The sequence below is a fragment of the Pristis pectinata genome, chromosome 12 (genome assembly GCF_009764475.1).
Source record: "Pristis pectinata isolate sPriPec2 chromosome 12, sPriPec2.1.pri, whole genome shotgun sequence".
Taxonomy (NCBI): Eukaryota; Metazoa; Chordata; class Chondrichthyes; order Rhinopristiformes; family Pristidae; genus Pristis; species Pristis pectinata.
In genome coordinates this window covers 29,771,249-29,789,128 of record NC_067416.1, presented here as the reverse complement: position 1 = coordinate 29,789,128, position 17,880 = coordinate 29,771,249, and the positions used below count along the sequence as shown (strand labels likewise).

General features: G+C 40.9%; 1 protein-coding gene across 11 annotated transcripts in view; it reads right to left on the bottom strand.

Annotated features, from left to right (window-relative positions):
• The window catches only part of blnk (B cell linker), a 161,015-nt gene that overhangs the window by 35,390 nt on the left and 107,745 nt on the right, over window positions 1-17,880 (bottom strand). For 10 of the 11 annotated variants that reach the window (XM_052027908.1, XM_052027909.1, XM_052027910.1 and 7 more), the window contains 5 exons: window positions 12,166-12,331; window positions 8,751-8,872; window positions 5,712-5,802; window positions 2,513-2,599; window positions 879-929 (listed from right to left, as the gene is read on the bottom strand). In XM_052027908.1, the coding sequence (XP_051883868.1) occupies window positions 879-929; window positions 2,513-2,599; window positions 5,712-5,802; window positions 8,751-8,872; window positions 12,166-12,331 (517 nt within the window). Of the gene's footprint in view, window positions 1-878; window positions 930-2,512; window positions 2,600-5,711; window positions 5,803-8,750; window positions 8,873-12,165; window positions 12,332-14,407; window positions 14,463-17,880 lie in introns of those variants that run through there. The other variant, XM_052027918.1, reaches the window with a different exon arrangement.

Genomic DNA, 17,880 nt, shown 5'->3' with positions numbered 1-17,880 from the left:
AAGGTTGTCAAATGATACAGCTGGGTATAGATCAGTTGGAAATTTGGACCAAGAAATGGCAGATGGAGTTTAATCCAGACAAGAGTGAGGTGTTACATTTTGGGAAGTTAAATGCAAGAGGAAAATCTATAGTAAATGGCAGTATCCTCAGGAGCACTGATGTAAAGAGGTATTTTGGAGTGCAAGTCCATAGCTCCCTGAAAGTGGCAACACAAATGGATAGGATGGTAAAGAAGGCATACGGCACGTTTGCCTTCATTAGTCGGGAGTATAAAAGTGGGAAGTCATGTTGCAGCTGCATTAAACTTTAGTTCGGTCACGTTCTGGTTGCCACACTACAAGAGAGGGTGCAGCAGAGGTTTACCAGGATGCTGCCTGGATTGGAGCGTATTAGCTATAAGGGGAGTTTGGACAAACTTGGATTGTTTTCTCTGGATCATTAGGGGCTTGGTGGGGGGGGGGGGGGGGGTGCTGATAAAAGTGTACAAAATTATGAGGCATAAATAGGATAGATAGTCAGAGTCTTTTTCCCAGGATGGAAAGGTCAAATACAAGAGGGGATGTATTTACGACGTGAGGGGGAAAGTTTAAAGCAGATGTGTGAGGCAAGTCTTTTTTTAGACAGAGAGGGGTAGGTGCTTGGAATGTCCTGTCAGGGGAGGTGGTAGAAGCAGATACAATAGCAATGTATAAGAGGCATTCAGACAAATGCATGAACAGGCAGGGAATTGAGAGATACGGACCATGTACAGGCAGATAGGATTAGTTTAGACTAGCATCATGGTCGGCCAAAGGGTATGTTCCTGCACTGTACTCTTCTATGTTCTATATATTGAAGGGTTAATTCTAAAATTATACTTATTTTCTATATTTCTTACCTTGAAACTGTGGGCTTTCTGTGCGTAATTGTGCCTCAGAAGTGGCCTGATCTGGATAAGAAGTAATGAAGACATTTGACCTAAATGTGCATGTTATGGAGAGTGCAGAATTATACCTTCCCCACTAAATGACTACTGGCCTTAGTGTACATACAGTATTTTCTTTATTCAAGCAGAATCTGAATTATTTTACATTCAATTTTAATTTATTTCACTAATCCTAGATAAAACTTGCCATGGACCAATGTTATTCACTCATAGTGTATATTTAAACATATTTCAAATTGCACACTTATAAATAAAACATGCATGACAATAGTTCAGAATTCTTGAACATTTTGGCTAAACAGAATCTTTGCAGTTATTGTCATTTATACTAACAACAATAAAGAAATAGTTTTGAGGTTAAACTTTGCAGTTATTATGCAACTGAAATTTTCATCACAACCACAACCCTACCTCCATTGTCCTATCCCACCTCAACTGTCCCACCAAATTGTTGATATATCTGTGGTCAGAGATGGAAGGAAAATAATGGAGGAGAATATTCCCTCTATGTTATTGCCCTGCCATATGTCTTCCCCATTTCCTGGGCTTGGTTGTAGACAATATACTTGCCTGTATGTGGGAAGGCATGGTGCAAACAACATAAGAAATAGAAGCAGTGATGAGGCATTTGGCTGCTTGACTATTCACCAACATCTTAGCCAGTGGTTGGCTTGAATTCCATCATCCTCCTTGTTCCCCATAATCCAAAAGAGTCTACAAATCTATTTTAGCATTCAATATATTACGTAACTTGCATCCAAAGTTCCCGGGGTAGAGAATTCCCAAGATTTACAACCTTCAGAAACTGCTCCTCAGCTGCAGTCCTCACCATGCCTGCTAGTTCTGGATTCTCACACCAGAGGAAGCATCATCACAGAACCCATGCCATCAAGCTCCCTTAGATTCTTAAAAGTTTCAATAAGTTCTCTTCTCAATCTAAATTCCAGTTCATATAGGCCCAATCTCCTCAACTTTTCCTGATAAGATAGCCACTTCAATGCAGGATTCAATCAAATAAATTGTTTTTGCGCCAACTCCAAGGAAGTATATCCTTCCTTAAATAAGGAGATCAAATCTGTATACTGTGCTCCGTGTGGTCTGTATGGTTGTATTCCATTCCACTTCTGTGCCTGATTACCTGCTATAACCTACATGCTAACACAAGGAAAATTAGAAAAATATATTTTCCAAAGCATTATTTCCATGTTTCATCACAGCTAATAATATGTTGGCCAGGCAGATCCAAAGAGAATAATGTAGGATCCAATATATTTTTTGAAGTTACAGCTAACTATACAATCACCATCAAAATGATGGATTGCATTGACTTGAAAGATTCATGGAAGTTTAAGGAAAATGGTGGCTGTTTTCCAGGTAGTACAAAGCCAATTTGCAGTCCACTTTCCATGCTTGCTGTAACGAAGGTCTGTTCTTGTGTCAGTGTGGGAATCCCCGGCAGAAATATGCGATACCCCCTCCAGTTTTCAAGTGGTGTCAAGGGTATAATGTTGATGAGCTGCTCTATAATTAAAAGCTGTTGTATTTTGAACAAGATCTCTTAACTTCTATTGAAAATATTTAAGTACCTGAATCGTGAAGATATCCTGCTTTGGGACTGGAGGATAAACCTGTCGGTTTATTGGATGGCTTGGCTGCTCTGTTCACCACGGGAGCTAGAGATAAAGTTTAAAAATTAGTTTATATTTATTGGAAATATGTTTTACTAAAATGTAGCATAAACTTACAAAACACATACAGAAATAATCTTTGCAATTTTCACTCCCAATATGCAGCTTCATGCCCTGGGGCACACAGGGAAATTGGGTGTGAATGTGAGAGAAAATAGCCAGATATTATATATCAGTGCTAATACTCCAGTTAAACATGACCCAATTCTCAGTATATTCTTTGATAATAGTTCAACAAATAAAGGGGCCTCTAGTTTCTGCTTGGTTACACTGGATATTTTTTTAAGCTTAATTCTCCTTAAATCTCAGTCTGCATGATCTTTCGTATTAAGTTAAATAAAATGGAGGAAAAATGTCCCACCTTTGGTCTGAATATAACAAATCACCATTATGGGTTTGTATCATTTGCAGGCCTTTGAAGTAGCTCCAAAAATTAATCCTTAAATGCACAAATAAACAAAAGTATGTGGTCCTGTACAGTTATTTTACTGTTTTTCCATTATTTAATTTGAACTGATGGGTGTCAAGACCAGCTACAGATATAAAATGCTTAAATGTTGTGAAAATCTCATGTTCACTTGCATTAATCAAACTGCTGCGTACTGCCATTCAATATATCATGGATTACTTTTAAAAGCAAAGAATTATGTTTCAATCACATTCCAAAATGCTGCACTAGTGCATAGTTCATAGCAGATGTCATATTTGACAATATGCAAATATATTATATAGTACCTGGAGAATTAAAAGATACTTTCAAAACCAGTGCCTTTTGTGTCCGAATCACCCACTATATCCAAGCAGAAACACTACCTTAGAGTCTTTCATTTCCTTAGGATAGCCCAAAACATTTTACAGGCAAAGTGAACTCCAGTCACTCTCGTCATAAAGACCAACAAGATAACACCCTCCAAGAAACAGCAGTATATAATGAACAGATAGTGGGCTTAAAGTGGTAGGGCCCTTGTGAAGGTACTCAGGGGAATCACACCAGTTTGTGAGGCTGTGTGTGTGATATTTGACCATCCACGTAAAAGAATGGGCTTCCTCTAAGAAAACATCCAAAGGCAGTGGAGAAAGTAGAAGTTACAGGAGGAAGCATGTGTAGGATTGCAGATTAGAAAGAGAGATGATTAGGGTTCAGATGGGATGGTCAAGACAGTGAGGTGAATATCCCGGAGGTGCAAGATAGGTGGGGAGGGACACTGAAGCGGAGAGTGGATCACAGGCAGGAATAGCGAGGTGGTGATGGGGAGTGGGGAGAAATATCCTGGGGGATTGGGAAATGATATTCTGGGAAGATCAGTTCATGAGGCATTGGGGGTGGGGGATGGTGTTGGGAGGTGCAGTGGAAGAGATGCTTAAGTGGGAGAGTTAATCAGGAAGCTGGCTGAAGTGGGGTCAATGAGGCTACCCCGCTGTGGGAGAGAAGATCTTGAGGGATGGGGGAACAAGGGCTTGGGGTGAAATTTTGAAGCCTACCTGGAGGCCTCATCTCTCATTAGCTGCCAAGGGAAGGCCGCAGACCCTATAGTTAATGTTACAGCAAGTCTTAACCATTAAGTTAAAGTCCACTGCACTAATCAAGGCCCACACCATTTCCAGGTCTCGTATGTTCAATATAATTTCACACACAGTTAAAATAAATAATTTGCCTTTTAACATCATTGTGTTTGACCTTGGGTTTCTGCACACGTGCCACTTGCAAGGAAGACATCGACCAAAAATCTGGTTGTTTGCTACTGATGATTGCATTTGGTGATTTTCTTTTCTTATAAAGATCACATTGTGCAGCAAATACACACATTGCACTATTGAACATAAGTCCTAGGTCAGTCTATTTATATTGACAGCAAATCACTGGGCAGTGTAAAGAAATCAGAGAATGAATGTAATGGGGTTTTCAGTGTGTTACAGATTTAACCTAATAGTTTTAAAAGCAGGTGTGAAAAATACAGTGAGTTAGTCTGCCATCTATATTTGGTTTTATTTCATAAGGACGAAAAGTTTCTTACTACTTCTTTTCCTCACTATTCTGATTTTACCCCCATTTTTCTAACCTCTCTGAATGCTTTTGAATTTGTAGCCCTGTGCTCAATCTCCATTGTAAATAGATTGCTCACTTTATATCTTCACTAATTTAGAAACCATTCACTCACATGCATCTTAATTATGGAGCTAAACATAATTGTTTCAAAATTGATTTCATCTTAACAATGATATCCTGACAAGCCCAAAGGACAAATATCAAATTGGCTTCAAGACTGTGTGTGTGTGTGTGTGTGTGTGTGTGTGTGTGTGTGTGTGTGTGTGTGTGTGTGTGTGTGTGTGTGTGTGTGTGTGTGTGTGTGTGTGTGTGTGTGTGTGTGTGTGTGTGTGTGTGTGTGTGTGTGTGTGTGTGTGTGTGTGTGTGTGTCTTCTACTAGAGCCATCTGTTGGGAAATCGAGCCTTTCCTTTCTGTGATCATGTCTGGGCTGAATCGACAAACAGGCTGCTGGAGGAACTCAGCAGGTCGACCAGCATCTGTGGGGGGAAAGGAACTGTTGAGGTTTCAGGTCAAAACCTTGGATCAGAACGTGTCCAGGCTGAATCTACCTGACAACAGCTGTGATTTATGTGCTTGGGGAAATCACATTCCCTCACCTGCCTCCATGCATGTCACTGCTGTTCAAATTCTCTGGTTTAATTTTCTTTGATTGCACTCATTATAATGTTGCTCCCATTCCAGTAGACAGCTGGTGCTTCAAAATTTACTCCTCGAACCAGGCATTTTCTTGAAGATAAATTAGCTGACACTTGTCAACTACAGTCTGTGTGGAGTTTGCACGTTCTCTCCATCACCATGTAGTGGTCTTGTTTCCACCCACATCCCAAGGACGTGCTGGTTGGTTGGTTAATTGTCTACTGTAAGTTACCCAAGTGGTGGTGGTTGGTAAGAGAATCAGAGGGGTGTTGATGGGCACGTGAGAGGGAATATATTGTAGGGAAATAATTAGGGGAATGGGATTGATGGGATCGTTCTGAGAGTTGGTATAGACTTAGTGGGCTGAATGGCCTCCTTTTATGTGGTGAGAAATATGAGATGCGAGAACTTACGTTTCAACACTGGTCGGGGAACACTTTCCTCTGTGGGGTCAATGTATGCATCATCAGCTTCATTATCCTTCACGGGGACAATATAATCACCCTGCAATTAAATACAATATCTCAATATAACAGAAACACTAAAATAAAATAACATCTGTTGAGCAACCAGCTCACTTCATTCTCCAAGTACTTTTGCAGGATATGTATGTTTGTGCTCCAAACCCAAGTTATTGCATTTTTATGCTGCTTTATGAATGAGGTAATCCCTTTCCAACAAGCCATTCACTAGAGAAATCATTTACTATAAGCATGACAGTCTTGATGTTCACGTTTAATACATTGATATGTTTTTAATCATATTCTAATATCCTGCATACCACTCCACTGTTAGCACATATTTGTTTCTTAAAAATGGAACATATTTTCTCCTTAACTCTTCTTGTAATGGGGAAATTTCAAATGTGGGTTCCTTGACTTTTTCAGAACTCAATATTCCAACTTTTGCATTAACTTTTTTCTGCCTATTTCTGAAGCCAGGCATGATACCTCACAGGTGGAATCATGAATATTTTACCACATGCCAAGCATAATGCATTAAGCTTACTCAATGCATATCCTTGTGCATTTCTGTAATTATTTGCTTTTGCCAGTTGACAATGCCTCAAAGCTTATTCCATCACTGTTTATGGAATAAACTTTGAGGCAGCTGCTGGAAATGTGAAATAATGAAAAAAAGTACTGAACACACAGCACATCTGTGGAGATTTTATGGTTCATGTCAATGATCCATCACCAGAACATTTCCAAACATTCTTTTTGTTTTTGTTCTATGATAGAATGAGGACTGACCTTATAGAGGTACATAAAGTCATTAGGGTGAACACACAGAGTCTCCTTTCCAGGGAAGGGGAACCAAAAACTAGAGGACATAGCTTTAAGGTGAGAGGTGAAAGACTTAAAAGGGACCTGAGGGGCAACTTCTTCATGCAGAGGGTGGTGCATATATGCAACGAGCTGCCAGAGGAAGTGGTTGAGGCAGGTACAATAACAACATTTGGGTAAGTTCATGGTGCTTAGAGGGATATGGGCCAAACACGGGCAAGTGGGGCTAGCTTGGTGGGCACCATGGTCAGCGTGGATGAGTTGGGCTGAAGGGCCTGTTTCCATGCTGTATAATTCTATGACTCTATTGCACATTTCGTGAAGTGAAAATCTAAGATGCATGGTGCAGACACAATCAACATTCAAATACATTAAAAAGAAATTTAAAGCTAAATCAAAAAGTTGTATTTGAGTGAAGCCAAATTTGTACTTTTGAAAAGCTGCCAGTTTTAATGCTGAGGACTTAAGTACCTCAGTGCAACAAAAAAGATTATTTTACAGTGTCCTAATGTATTTATTCCTGGGATCTCAAAGAAGTGGAATCAGATGAAGATGTTGTAGTAGCTATAAACAGAGCAGAAGCAGAGGAGATGGAAGCATTCAAGTATCCATGAGAAGCTTTGCTTAACCTTCCCATTATTTAACTCAATGAGGGTGTAAAAGGGTATACTTAGAACTATTAAGAATCAAAAAATGATCTGTATCAATACATTTGAGTGAAAAATAATAAGAGTTTTATCACAGCTACACAGATCCTCTCCTTTTCTGTGCAGGTTTAAGTACTTTTAGTCTTTGAAATGCAGGGATGCCCATGTACTTCAAACAAGCATAAAGTCCCTGATGGTTGGTAGCTCCAAAAAGGAGCTATCAACACTTCTCAAACATTCATGCATTTGACTGCTCCATTGTTGGAGTCACCATTAAGTCCTGTGCCTGAACACTGTTGTGCTGAGGAGATGGCTGGACACGAGCAGCCTTATTTCAGAGTTGGCTTGAGTATGATCACCGATGTCATTCATCAGAATGGTGTCATCAACCCCCATTGAAAAGTGAAGCTAGGAGCTTTCTGTGTTTTATTTTAATTCTTTTATTTGTTAGTACTTTAAAGATTTTAGTTACTTTTTTAATTTTTAATTTTAAATGTCTCAGACAATTAGAAACTGTGGCCCATTAAAATGTAGCATTCAAAAAGGGAACTGGCTAAGTATCTAAGAGGAAAGAATTTGCAGGGTCGGCATTGATGTTCCTGACTCACATTGGCTTTCTCTCAATATCAGCAAAACAAAGGAGCTGGTCATTGACTTCAGGAAGGGGGGTGCGGTGCACATCCTCCTGTCTACATCAAGGGTGCTGAGGTCAAGAGGGTTGACAGCTTCAAGTTCCTGGGAGTGAACATCACCAATAGCCTGGCCTGGTCCAACCGTGTAGATGCCACGGCCAAGAAAGTTCACCAGCGCCTCTACTTCCTCAGGAGGCTAAAGAAATTTGGCATGTCTCTGTTGACCCTCACCAATTTTTATCAATACACCACAGAAAGCATCCTATCTGGATGCATCATGGCTTGGTATGGCAACTGCTCTGCTCAGGACCACAAGAAACTGTAGAGAGTTGTGGACACAGCCCAGCACATCATGGAAACCAGCTTCCCCTCCATGGACTCTGTCTATACTTCATGCTGCCTCAGTAAAACAGCCAACATAATCAAAGACCCCATCCACCCCGGACATTCTCTCTTCTCCCCTCTCCAATGGGGCAGAAGATACAAAAGCCTGAAAGCACGTACCACCAGGCTAGAGACAGCTTCTATCCCACCGTTATAAGATTATTGAACGGTTCCCTAGTATGATAAGATGGACTCTTGACCTCACAATCTACTTTGTTATGACCTTGCACCTTACCTTCTATCTGCACTGCACTTTCTCTGTAGCTGTGACACTTTATTCTGCATTCTGTATTGTTTTACCTTGTACTACCCTCAATGCTCTGTGTAATGAATTGATCTGAATGAACAGTATGCAAGACAAGTTTTTCACTGTACCTTGGTACATATGACAATAATAATAAACCAATTCCAACCAACCAATTTTCACCTTCTAGAGAAGACTTACCGTTTGAGGGTACAATCTGTTGAAAAGGATGAGACCTCTTTTATGATTTTGACCTTACCTCATCATCTTCCTTTTGTCCCATTTTCCTAGCTGCATGTGGCTGTGGAGGCGTCTTTCGCTTGGTCGGAACAGGTGATGGCTTAGAGGGAGGGACTGCTGGCCGGCTTCCTGGTCGATTGTCTATGGGGATAACAAGGGGGATTACTTCATTTAGATTAAAAAGCAACCATCATCACAGTACACTGGTGTTTGGCTTAGCTTTCAGGATGCGTTCCCCAGAACAACACTGTTAATGGATTCAGTGCTGAAAGGAGTCATTATGACATTATATTTAGAGAGACGCATTACTGAGAGAACAGCTGGATGGGCATTGGAATCGCCAAGGCAGAGTAGGGTACAGAGATACTTGATAGTCAGCATGATGGGCTGAAGGGCCTGTGCTGTATGATTCAAGCTGCTGTGCTGGAACTTAATGCAAATGGCTCTCCTCTGCTGCGATGGGCTGCTGTACTGCTACCTTGCCTTTCTTAATCTTCTTAGTTACCTCCTCAAAAACCTCAATCAAATTAGTGAGACATGATTTTCCCTGTACGGAGCCATGCTATCCCTGATCAGTCCGTCTTTCCAAATGGGTGAATACTATCCCCGATGCTCTTCCAGTGAATTTTATATCTACTCTCATGTGCAGATTCATATGACTCAAGAGAAGGGAAAGCACTGCTCTTTCACTGTAGGTTTGATTCCTCTTCACTGATGGTTTAGTGAGGAGCCACTGTCTAGCATTGTGAATCTGCTGCTAATTCACAAGTGATCTGTGGACTGGTCATCTGTGGAATTATGATGGGATAGGCGGGCATTGGTAAACCTCCTGCCTTTTGGTTTACTACCACTGAGGAGGGGGTGGATTTACAGATTTGTAATGGCAATCCTTCCAACAAAATGAGAGATCTAGAGTGAAAGATTACCCGCGAAAAGGAGTTGGATGTGCTCCAGCTGCTGATGGAGGAAGGTGGCAAAGGCAGTGAGTGCAGTCCCCATTTTCCCATAAGGTCACAAAATGCATATATTTGGCCAGGGTATGTGAAAGTTCCAGGATTCTTATCATGGATTCTTAGCTGCCCCAGCATCAGGCTAGGTTAGTGAACAGGTGGAGCATTCATTGAGTATTAGTGAGTGGAAAACTGAAGAGAGGGCGTGGCACTCACTGACAACGAATGTAGAAACAATTGCCCTTGCTTGGGGAGTGCAGGAATCCAACTCTCACAGGTACTCAAAACGGTTCAGATCTTATGTGCCCAAGTTTGGATTCCACAAAGAAGCTGACATAATCTATACTGGCACAGGACAACAAATCAAATAGTTTGATTATAGAAAGCCAGGTCATTAGCTTTAAACTAAAATTTGGTTGTGACCACAGCTATTGAAAGGTGGAGCTTAGCACATAGCATCAAGGGGGCAGGGGTTAGCATCCAGAGATGGTCACAAGGGAAAGATTTAACTGTGTCACAAATGCAGGGGAGCTCATTTCTCACAAATCTGATTCAAGTTTTATGAGGTAACCAAGAAAATTGATGAAGGTATTGTGGTAGATGTAGTTTACCTGGACTTCAGGGAGGCATTTAACTAGGCCCCACACAGTAGGCTGGTCCAGATGCTTAAGGCACATGAGATTGGAGGTGTGTTGGAAATCTGGATGCAAAATTGGCTGAGTGATGGGAGGCAGAGGGTAGTGGTGGATGGGTATTTTTCTAACTGGAAATCTATAACAAGTGATTGGAGCTGGGACCTTTGTTTGTAATGTATATAAATGACTTGCATGAGAATATAGGTGGTCTGATTAGTAAGTTTGCAGATGACACAAAAATAGGTGGAGTTGTAGATAACAAAGAAGGTTATCAAAGGATACAGTGGGGCATAGGTCAGCTGGAAAGTTGGGCAGGGAAATGGCAGATGGAATTTAATCCAGACAAGTGTGAGGTAATGCACTTTGAGAGATCAAATTCTGGTGGGACATATAGAGTAAATGGCAGGGACTTTAGGAGTGTTGACGTGCAGAGAGACCTTGGGGTACAAGTCCAAAGCTCACTGAAAGTGGTGACACAGGCAGACGGGGAAGTAGGAAAGGCATTTGACATGCTTGCTTCATAGGCCGCAGCATTGAGGATTGGAGTTGGGACATCAAGTTGCAGCTGTACAGAACATTGCTTAGACTGCACTTGGGAATATTGTGTACTGTTCTGGTCACCACACTGCAGGAAGGATGTGGTAGCAATAGAGAGAGTGCAAAGGGCTTCACCAGGATGTTGCCTGGAATGAAGGGCTGTGGTTATACGAACTGAATGGATAGGCTGGGTTTGTTCTCACTGGAACATAAAAGGCTGAAGGGTGACCTTACAGAGGTTTATAAAATTATGAGGGGAATAGGTAGAATGTTTTACCCTGGGGCAGGGAGTCTAGAACTAGAGGGCACAGGTTTAAGGTGACAGGGGAGAAATTTAAAGGAGATCTGAGGGGTAGGTTTTTCACACAGGACGGTGGATATTTGGAATGAGCTACCCGAAGGTGGTGGAGGCAAATACAATGACCCAATTTTAAACGCATTAGGATAAGTACTGGGATAGGGAAGGCACAGAGGGATATGGGCCTAATGCAGGCAAATGGGATCAACAGAGATAGGCATCATGGTTGTCGTGGATGAGGTGGGTCAAAAAGGTATGTCTAGTGCTGTACATTTCTATGATTCTACAACCAAAGAGATTCCATTCCGCATGGTGTAGTTGTTCTAAGAAACATGGTGGAGATATAAACAGAAGTCAAATTGCAACTAAGATTCAAAGAATCAAAGTACGACCTAGCAGATCATGGCCAAGGGAAAAAATTAGTTATAAGACCATAAGAAATAGGAGCAGGAGTTGGCCATCTGGCCTGTTGAGCCTGCTCTGCCATTCAATAAGATCAGGGCTGATCTGGCCGTAGACTCAGCACCACCTACCTGCTTTTTCCCCATAACCCCCTACTATGCAAAAATCTATCTAACTGTGCCTCAAATGAGGTAGCCTTTCCTGTTTCCTTGGGCAGAGAATTCCACAGATTCACTACTCTCTGGGAAAAGCAGTTCCTCCTCATCTCTGTCCTAAATCAACTCCCCTGAATCTTGAGGCTATGTTCCCTAGTTCTAGTCTCACCTACCAGTGGAAACAACCTTCCTGCCTCTATTTTATCTGCCCCTTTCATACTTTTATATCTTTCTATAAGATCCCCTCTCATATAAGTGATCAGCCTTAAGATTATGAGCATTTTTGAATATGCTGTCTTGGTAAATAATTTTCTGCTTTTTCTAACTTTTAACTGTACAAAAACTTGGAACTGTACATAGACAAAAATATAGCTCTTGAGAAAAAAAACATCAAATGGATAGGTGACAGTAACAACCACAGAATATTGATTCTGAAAACAGAAGGGCTTTATATTACCTGCATATTCACCCTTAGAAATTGGGAAAAAGTTGGGAATTATTTTCTTGCTTTTCTCACTTGGAGGTGGCTCATAATTTTCATCACCTTCACCATCATCACGTGGATCTTCGTAAGTGTCTGATTCATCAGAACGCCCATCGGGGTTTTCATAATCACTGGCATCCTGTGCACAAGCAGAAACATGGCTCTGGTTTGTCTTCATTTTATTTAATATGGAATACCAATTTGCACAGTATTTGATTTTGAATCAGAACAAAACAAAATCCACTGCAAAAATACAATCACACCATCAACAAATGATAATATTTCATTAGCTGGCATAAGTAACAGGCCATTTCATTTAATTTTTAAAAAAATGTATCAAGTGATTATGAGGCTAATGTATCATTTCCATCAGGGGAGATGTGACATTCATGCCAGGACGTATCCCCACTGGAGAGCAGGGCATGCATAGAACTTAAATTTTGGAGGGCCATGCACACGTTATGGAGTGAATGTGTGCACGCACCTGTCCATTGGCTCACATTATACATATTTTTTGGATGGTTATTGGGGGAGGGGCTGTCTCTCTACCTGTACTCTCTGCTTCTCTAGCTTGCATACAGCCCCGTTGGGGGAGAAAGTTTTATCCATTCGTTAACATTTGCTAAAGCATGTGATAAAAGTGGGATCCACATCAGAGCCTAACATTTCTTTCATTTAACCTCTCTTAGTTTAAACACACTTTCATGTTCGTATAGGCAATTTAAAAGTAGGTTTTCCCCAGCTCCAGTACTCAATGGGCTGACAATTTTCCTTTCAAAAACCAGTAATTTTGGGTTGAAGAACAGATTTATTCTCATCCATCCACACAAGTGACTGACGTGTTTTGGAACTAAGAATGTTTCTGGCCTCATTTTATTAGAAGGGCTTTGTGGCCAGTTGGCACATTTCTACACAAATGACTAATGCATCACAGAGTGTAGTTTCCACATAAGTGGGCGGTTAGGTTTAGCCAGTTGATCCATGTTTTCCATAATAAAGAAGCTTAACATGTATACAGAGGCAATGGAAATGCAGTTAAATTTCTAAGTGCAGGTACATCAAAGCTAATTTTACATTTTATATTTAATCTTCACTGATACAAGCAATGTGATTTTCAATGTAATCTAGACTCAGTGCAGATGGTAATGAGTTGTTTCCATGAAACGTTTTGTATGAATGTCTGTATTCATTTCTTGTGCAATTTTGATTAATTGGAGGAGAATGTTCATTGCTTCTCCATCCCTCAGTTACATGTTGTCACCTCATTCCTATCTTTCTTTGAACCTCCTTTCTCCCCTTTGTCAACCCCTACGAGAAATAAAAGACTAGATTTTGCTCTCCGAATAATGAGGTTGTAAATGTTAGTTATGTTTAAAAAGGTACAACTTCAGCAGAGAGAGATATGAGCTAAAAATCTTATTTGATTGTTGGAATTTTAAATAACTTAAATTTATGGAATTTTATTTTTGTTTCTGGATATAGTTACAAGGCTATAGAAGAACTAATTTGCCAGTGAATACCAGGGGTACTATACAGAACAGTGAAATGGAAAATATGCCAAGACCACAGTGAGGGAGATTTACTATCTTAAAGTGATACTAATTGCCATGATTTGCATGCCTCTTTTCTCTCTTGCTTTCTCTCATAATCCAGTTTTTCTTCCCCTCCTCTTATTTCTCTTTCTGTATCTTATAGTATTGAATTTTTCTTGGTCCTTGTGACGTTTACTTGGCAATCATTTAAACATTGTTTAAGGAGTTATAGAGTCATAGAAACAGGCCCTTTGGTCCATGCTGACCAAGGTTCCCATCTAAGCTAGTCCTATATGCCTGTGTTTGGCCCATATCTCTCTAAACCTTTCCTGTCCATGTACCTGTCCAAGTACCTTTTAATGTACCTGCCTCAACCACTTCCTTTAGCATCATTCTTTACAGCTTAATGGTATCTTTCCTATAGCTGGGGACTAAAACTGAACAGAATATTCCAAATGCGGCCTCACCAGTACTTGTATAACTGCAACATAACATCCTATATTCCCTGCTCTGACTGATGAAGGCCAGCGTGCCAAAAGCCTTCTTCACCACCTTGTCTACCTGTGATGCCACTTTCAGGGAACTATGTACTTGTACTCCTCTGGTCTACAACACTCCCCAGGGCCCTACAGTTCATTGTGAAAGTCCTACCCTGACTTGTCTTCCCAAAACGCAACACTCACACTTATCTGAGATTTACAGGCAGTTCCCCTGTTCATGTTCTGGATGTATGGCTTCCCTCCCTGTGATGTTATCAGCTCGCACTTTTAGCAGCTTGCAACATGGAAAACGAAAAGAATGAATAAATATGTGTAACTGCCAATTTAACCAATGGTAGAGACGAATAGATGTCCTGCTACAGTGATTAATGGATCTTTGTTGAACTTTTCCACATCCTCCACTGAATTTTTGAATCATTGCCCTTATATTCCCAATTTCTTGCTCAAGTCTGCCAGTAAGGCTGTAAATTATATCCACTTCTATGCAAGCATTATGAGAGGGAGGATTCATCAACCATTGAGAATGGTAGCTAATGTACACTATGAAGAAATATTGTTTTTATTTTCTCTTATATATTATTCTTTTATTGTTGCTGGGTCAGAATCATTGAATTCCCAAATCTAGCACCATTGTTGGGGAACAAGTGGTTCAAAGGGGAGACCGACTGCCACTTTCTCAGGCCAAATAGACAGCAACAGCAACCTTGTCAGCATTGTCCAAATGCTAAAACACTCAAAGGAAATTTTAAAGCACTATCACCATTTGGAAAGATGTGCAATAGAATATCTATTAATTTGTTTAACACACTAAAAAATTAGGTGTGTTAAGCCAATTCCTTGGTTTCTAGAAAAATATTGTCGATTTATCCTTTTTTTTTGGACCTGCCATAGCAAAATTCTAAAGATAATGAGGCCCAAGGCATTGTGCACTAAAGATCAAACCTTACATATTGTGCATTAAAAAGTCTTTCCTGCCAGAGTGCGTAAACCAAAATAGGTTAAATGCTATTCCAGGTCATGGGGAAGGAGTTGAGTTGGGGAGGGGGTGGAAGATCAGGTATCAAATTGCATGGAGGAGATGGTTGATTCCTTGATGGTTGGGGATGGGGGAAGAGTAGAAATAATCAGCTGCTGGGAGCAAGGGTTGGGTTTGTCATCAGAAGTGAGTAGCAACGGTCTGGCTTGCAATATGGGGAAAGGGGGTTGGCCAAGGAACAGTCCAGCAATTGGGGTGGATGAAGTTCTAACCAGAGACTGGGGTGCTGGTGGGGTAGCAAGGGTCAGGTTAGGACAGAGTGGATATTCGCAAAGGGCTAGTTGGTGATTTCGGGGTATAACAAACATTGGGTTAGTGAACAGTGAGGACCGTGGGTTACATTGTGGTGTGGTTTGGGTGGCCCATGGAAAAGCCAACATAAGGAATAATTTGTAAGTTAGAGTTACTGAGATGAGTACCCAGTGCCAGATTTCGAGGTCTGGGACCTGCTCAGGTTGGTCTCCATTAACTAACACTGAAGCAGGCCTTACTTGTACTGTGAAGTCCTGCTTGTGCATCAGTAGATTGAACTGTCCGGATACCTCCTTGCATTATTAACATTTTCGATACACGGGGGACCAGGAAGTAATATCACAGACTTTGTATACCTCAATGTGAAAATCCAATTTCCCCTCATAATTACTGTACATTTTTGTTGCAATTATATTGCATGGTGTATATAATTGTTCTACTAACCAGTAGAATTTCCAGTCTGGATCTTTCTCAATCCTAGCACATTTTCCACTTTGAAGTTCTCTTTGAGCATATCCAATATTCGCTAAAAACCTAGTTTTTCTAATTAACACACACACTTTGTCAAAACTAAGATTCATCCATAGTTATGGGAGACAGAAGACCATAAGCCATAAGAGCAGAATTAGGCCATGCAGCCCATCGAGTTTGCTCCGCCATTCAATCATGGCTGATTTATTTTTCCCTCTCAACCCCATTCTCCTGCCTTCTCCCCATAACCTTTGACACCCTTACTAATCAAGAACCTATCAATCTCCGCTTTAAATATACCCAATAACTTGGCCTCCACAGCATCTGTGGCAATGAATATCACAGATTCACCACCCTCTGGCTAAAGAAATTCCTTCTCATCTCTGTTCTAAAGGGACATTCTTCTATTCTGAGGCTGTGCCCTCTGGCCCTAGGCCCTCCCACTACTGGAAACATCCTCTCCACATCCACTCTATCCAGACCTTTCAATATTCGGTAGGTTTCAATGAGATCCCCCCTCATCCTTCTAAACTCCAGCGAGTACAGGCCCAGAGTCATCAAATGCTCCTCATACATTAACCCTTTCATTCTTGGGATCATTCTTATAAACCTCCTCTGGACCCTCTCCAATGCCAGCACATCCTTCCTTAGATGTGGGGCCCAAAATTGCTCACAATACTCCAAATGCGGTCTGACCTACACTTCATAAGGCATCAGCATTACATCCTTGCATTATATTATAACATTGCATTTGCCATCCTTACTATTGACTTAACCTGCAAGTTATCCTTTAGGGAATCCTGCACTAGGACTACCAAGTCCCTTTGCACCTCTAATTTCTGAATTCGCTCCCCATTTAGAAAATAGCCTACACCTTTATTCCTTCTACCAAGGTGCATGACCGTACACTTCCCTATGCTGTATTCCATCTGCCACTTCTTCACCCATTCTCCCAACCTGTCCAAGTCCTTCTGCAGACTCTCTGCTTCCTCAACACTACCTGCCCCTCCACCTATCTTTTTATCATCCGCAAACTTGGCCACAAAGCCATCAATTCTGTCATCCAGATCATTAGCATATAACGTGGAAAGCAGCAGACCCAACACCGACCCCTGAGGAACACCACTAGTCACCGGCAGCCAACCAGAAAAGGCCCCCTTTATTCCCACTCTCTGCCTTCTGCCAGTCAGCCAATCTTCTATCCATACTTGTACCTTTCCTGTAGTACCATGGGCTCCTATCTTGTTTAGCAGCCTCATGTGTGGCACCTTGTCAAAGGCCTTCTGAAAATCCAAGTAAACAATATCCACTGACTCTCCTTTGTCTATCCTGCCTGTTACTTCCTCACAGGATTCCAACAGATTTGTCAGAATCCCCTTAAGGAAGCCATGCTGACTTCAGCCTGTTTTATCATGTGCTTCCAAGTACCCTGAAATCTCATCCTTAATAATGGACGCTAACATCTTACCAACCACTGAAGTCAGGCTAACATCCTGAAATTATGCAAATATTACATTTAATGATTATTTTATGATTACAAAATATGTTGCTGTTCTTATTTAACAGAAACAAAATCCAAATCTCTCATAAGTAATTTCTTATTGGCTCTCAGCAGCAGAATCTACCAATATCTCAAACGTGACATCATAGCTTTCATTAATGTGCAAAGTGAGTCAGCGCACTTTATAGGTAATAAATTCATAAATTATATTGCATTGAAAACACTCCTTCTGAAGACTACAAAGGACATCTTTTACTAAAAGCATGGAACACAATGTTCCTCAACTTCCTCGACTTACTGATTCTCAATTCTGTTGGTTTTTTTATGACTTGGAGCAATAAAAACAAATGAGGTTTGGTTAATCATATATTGGGAGAGTACTCTGGCCAAAAAGCC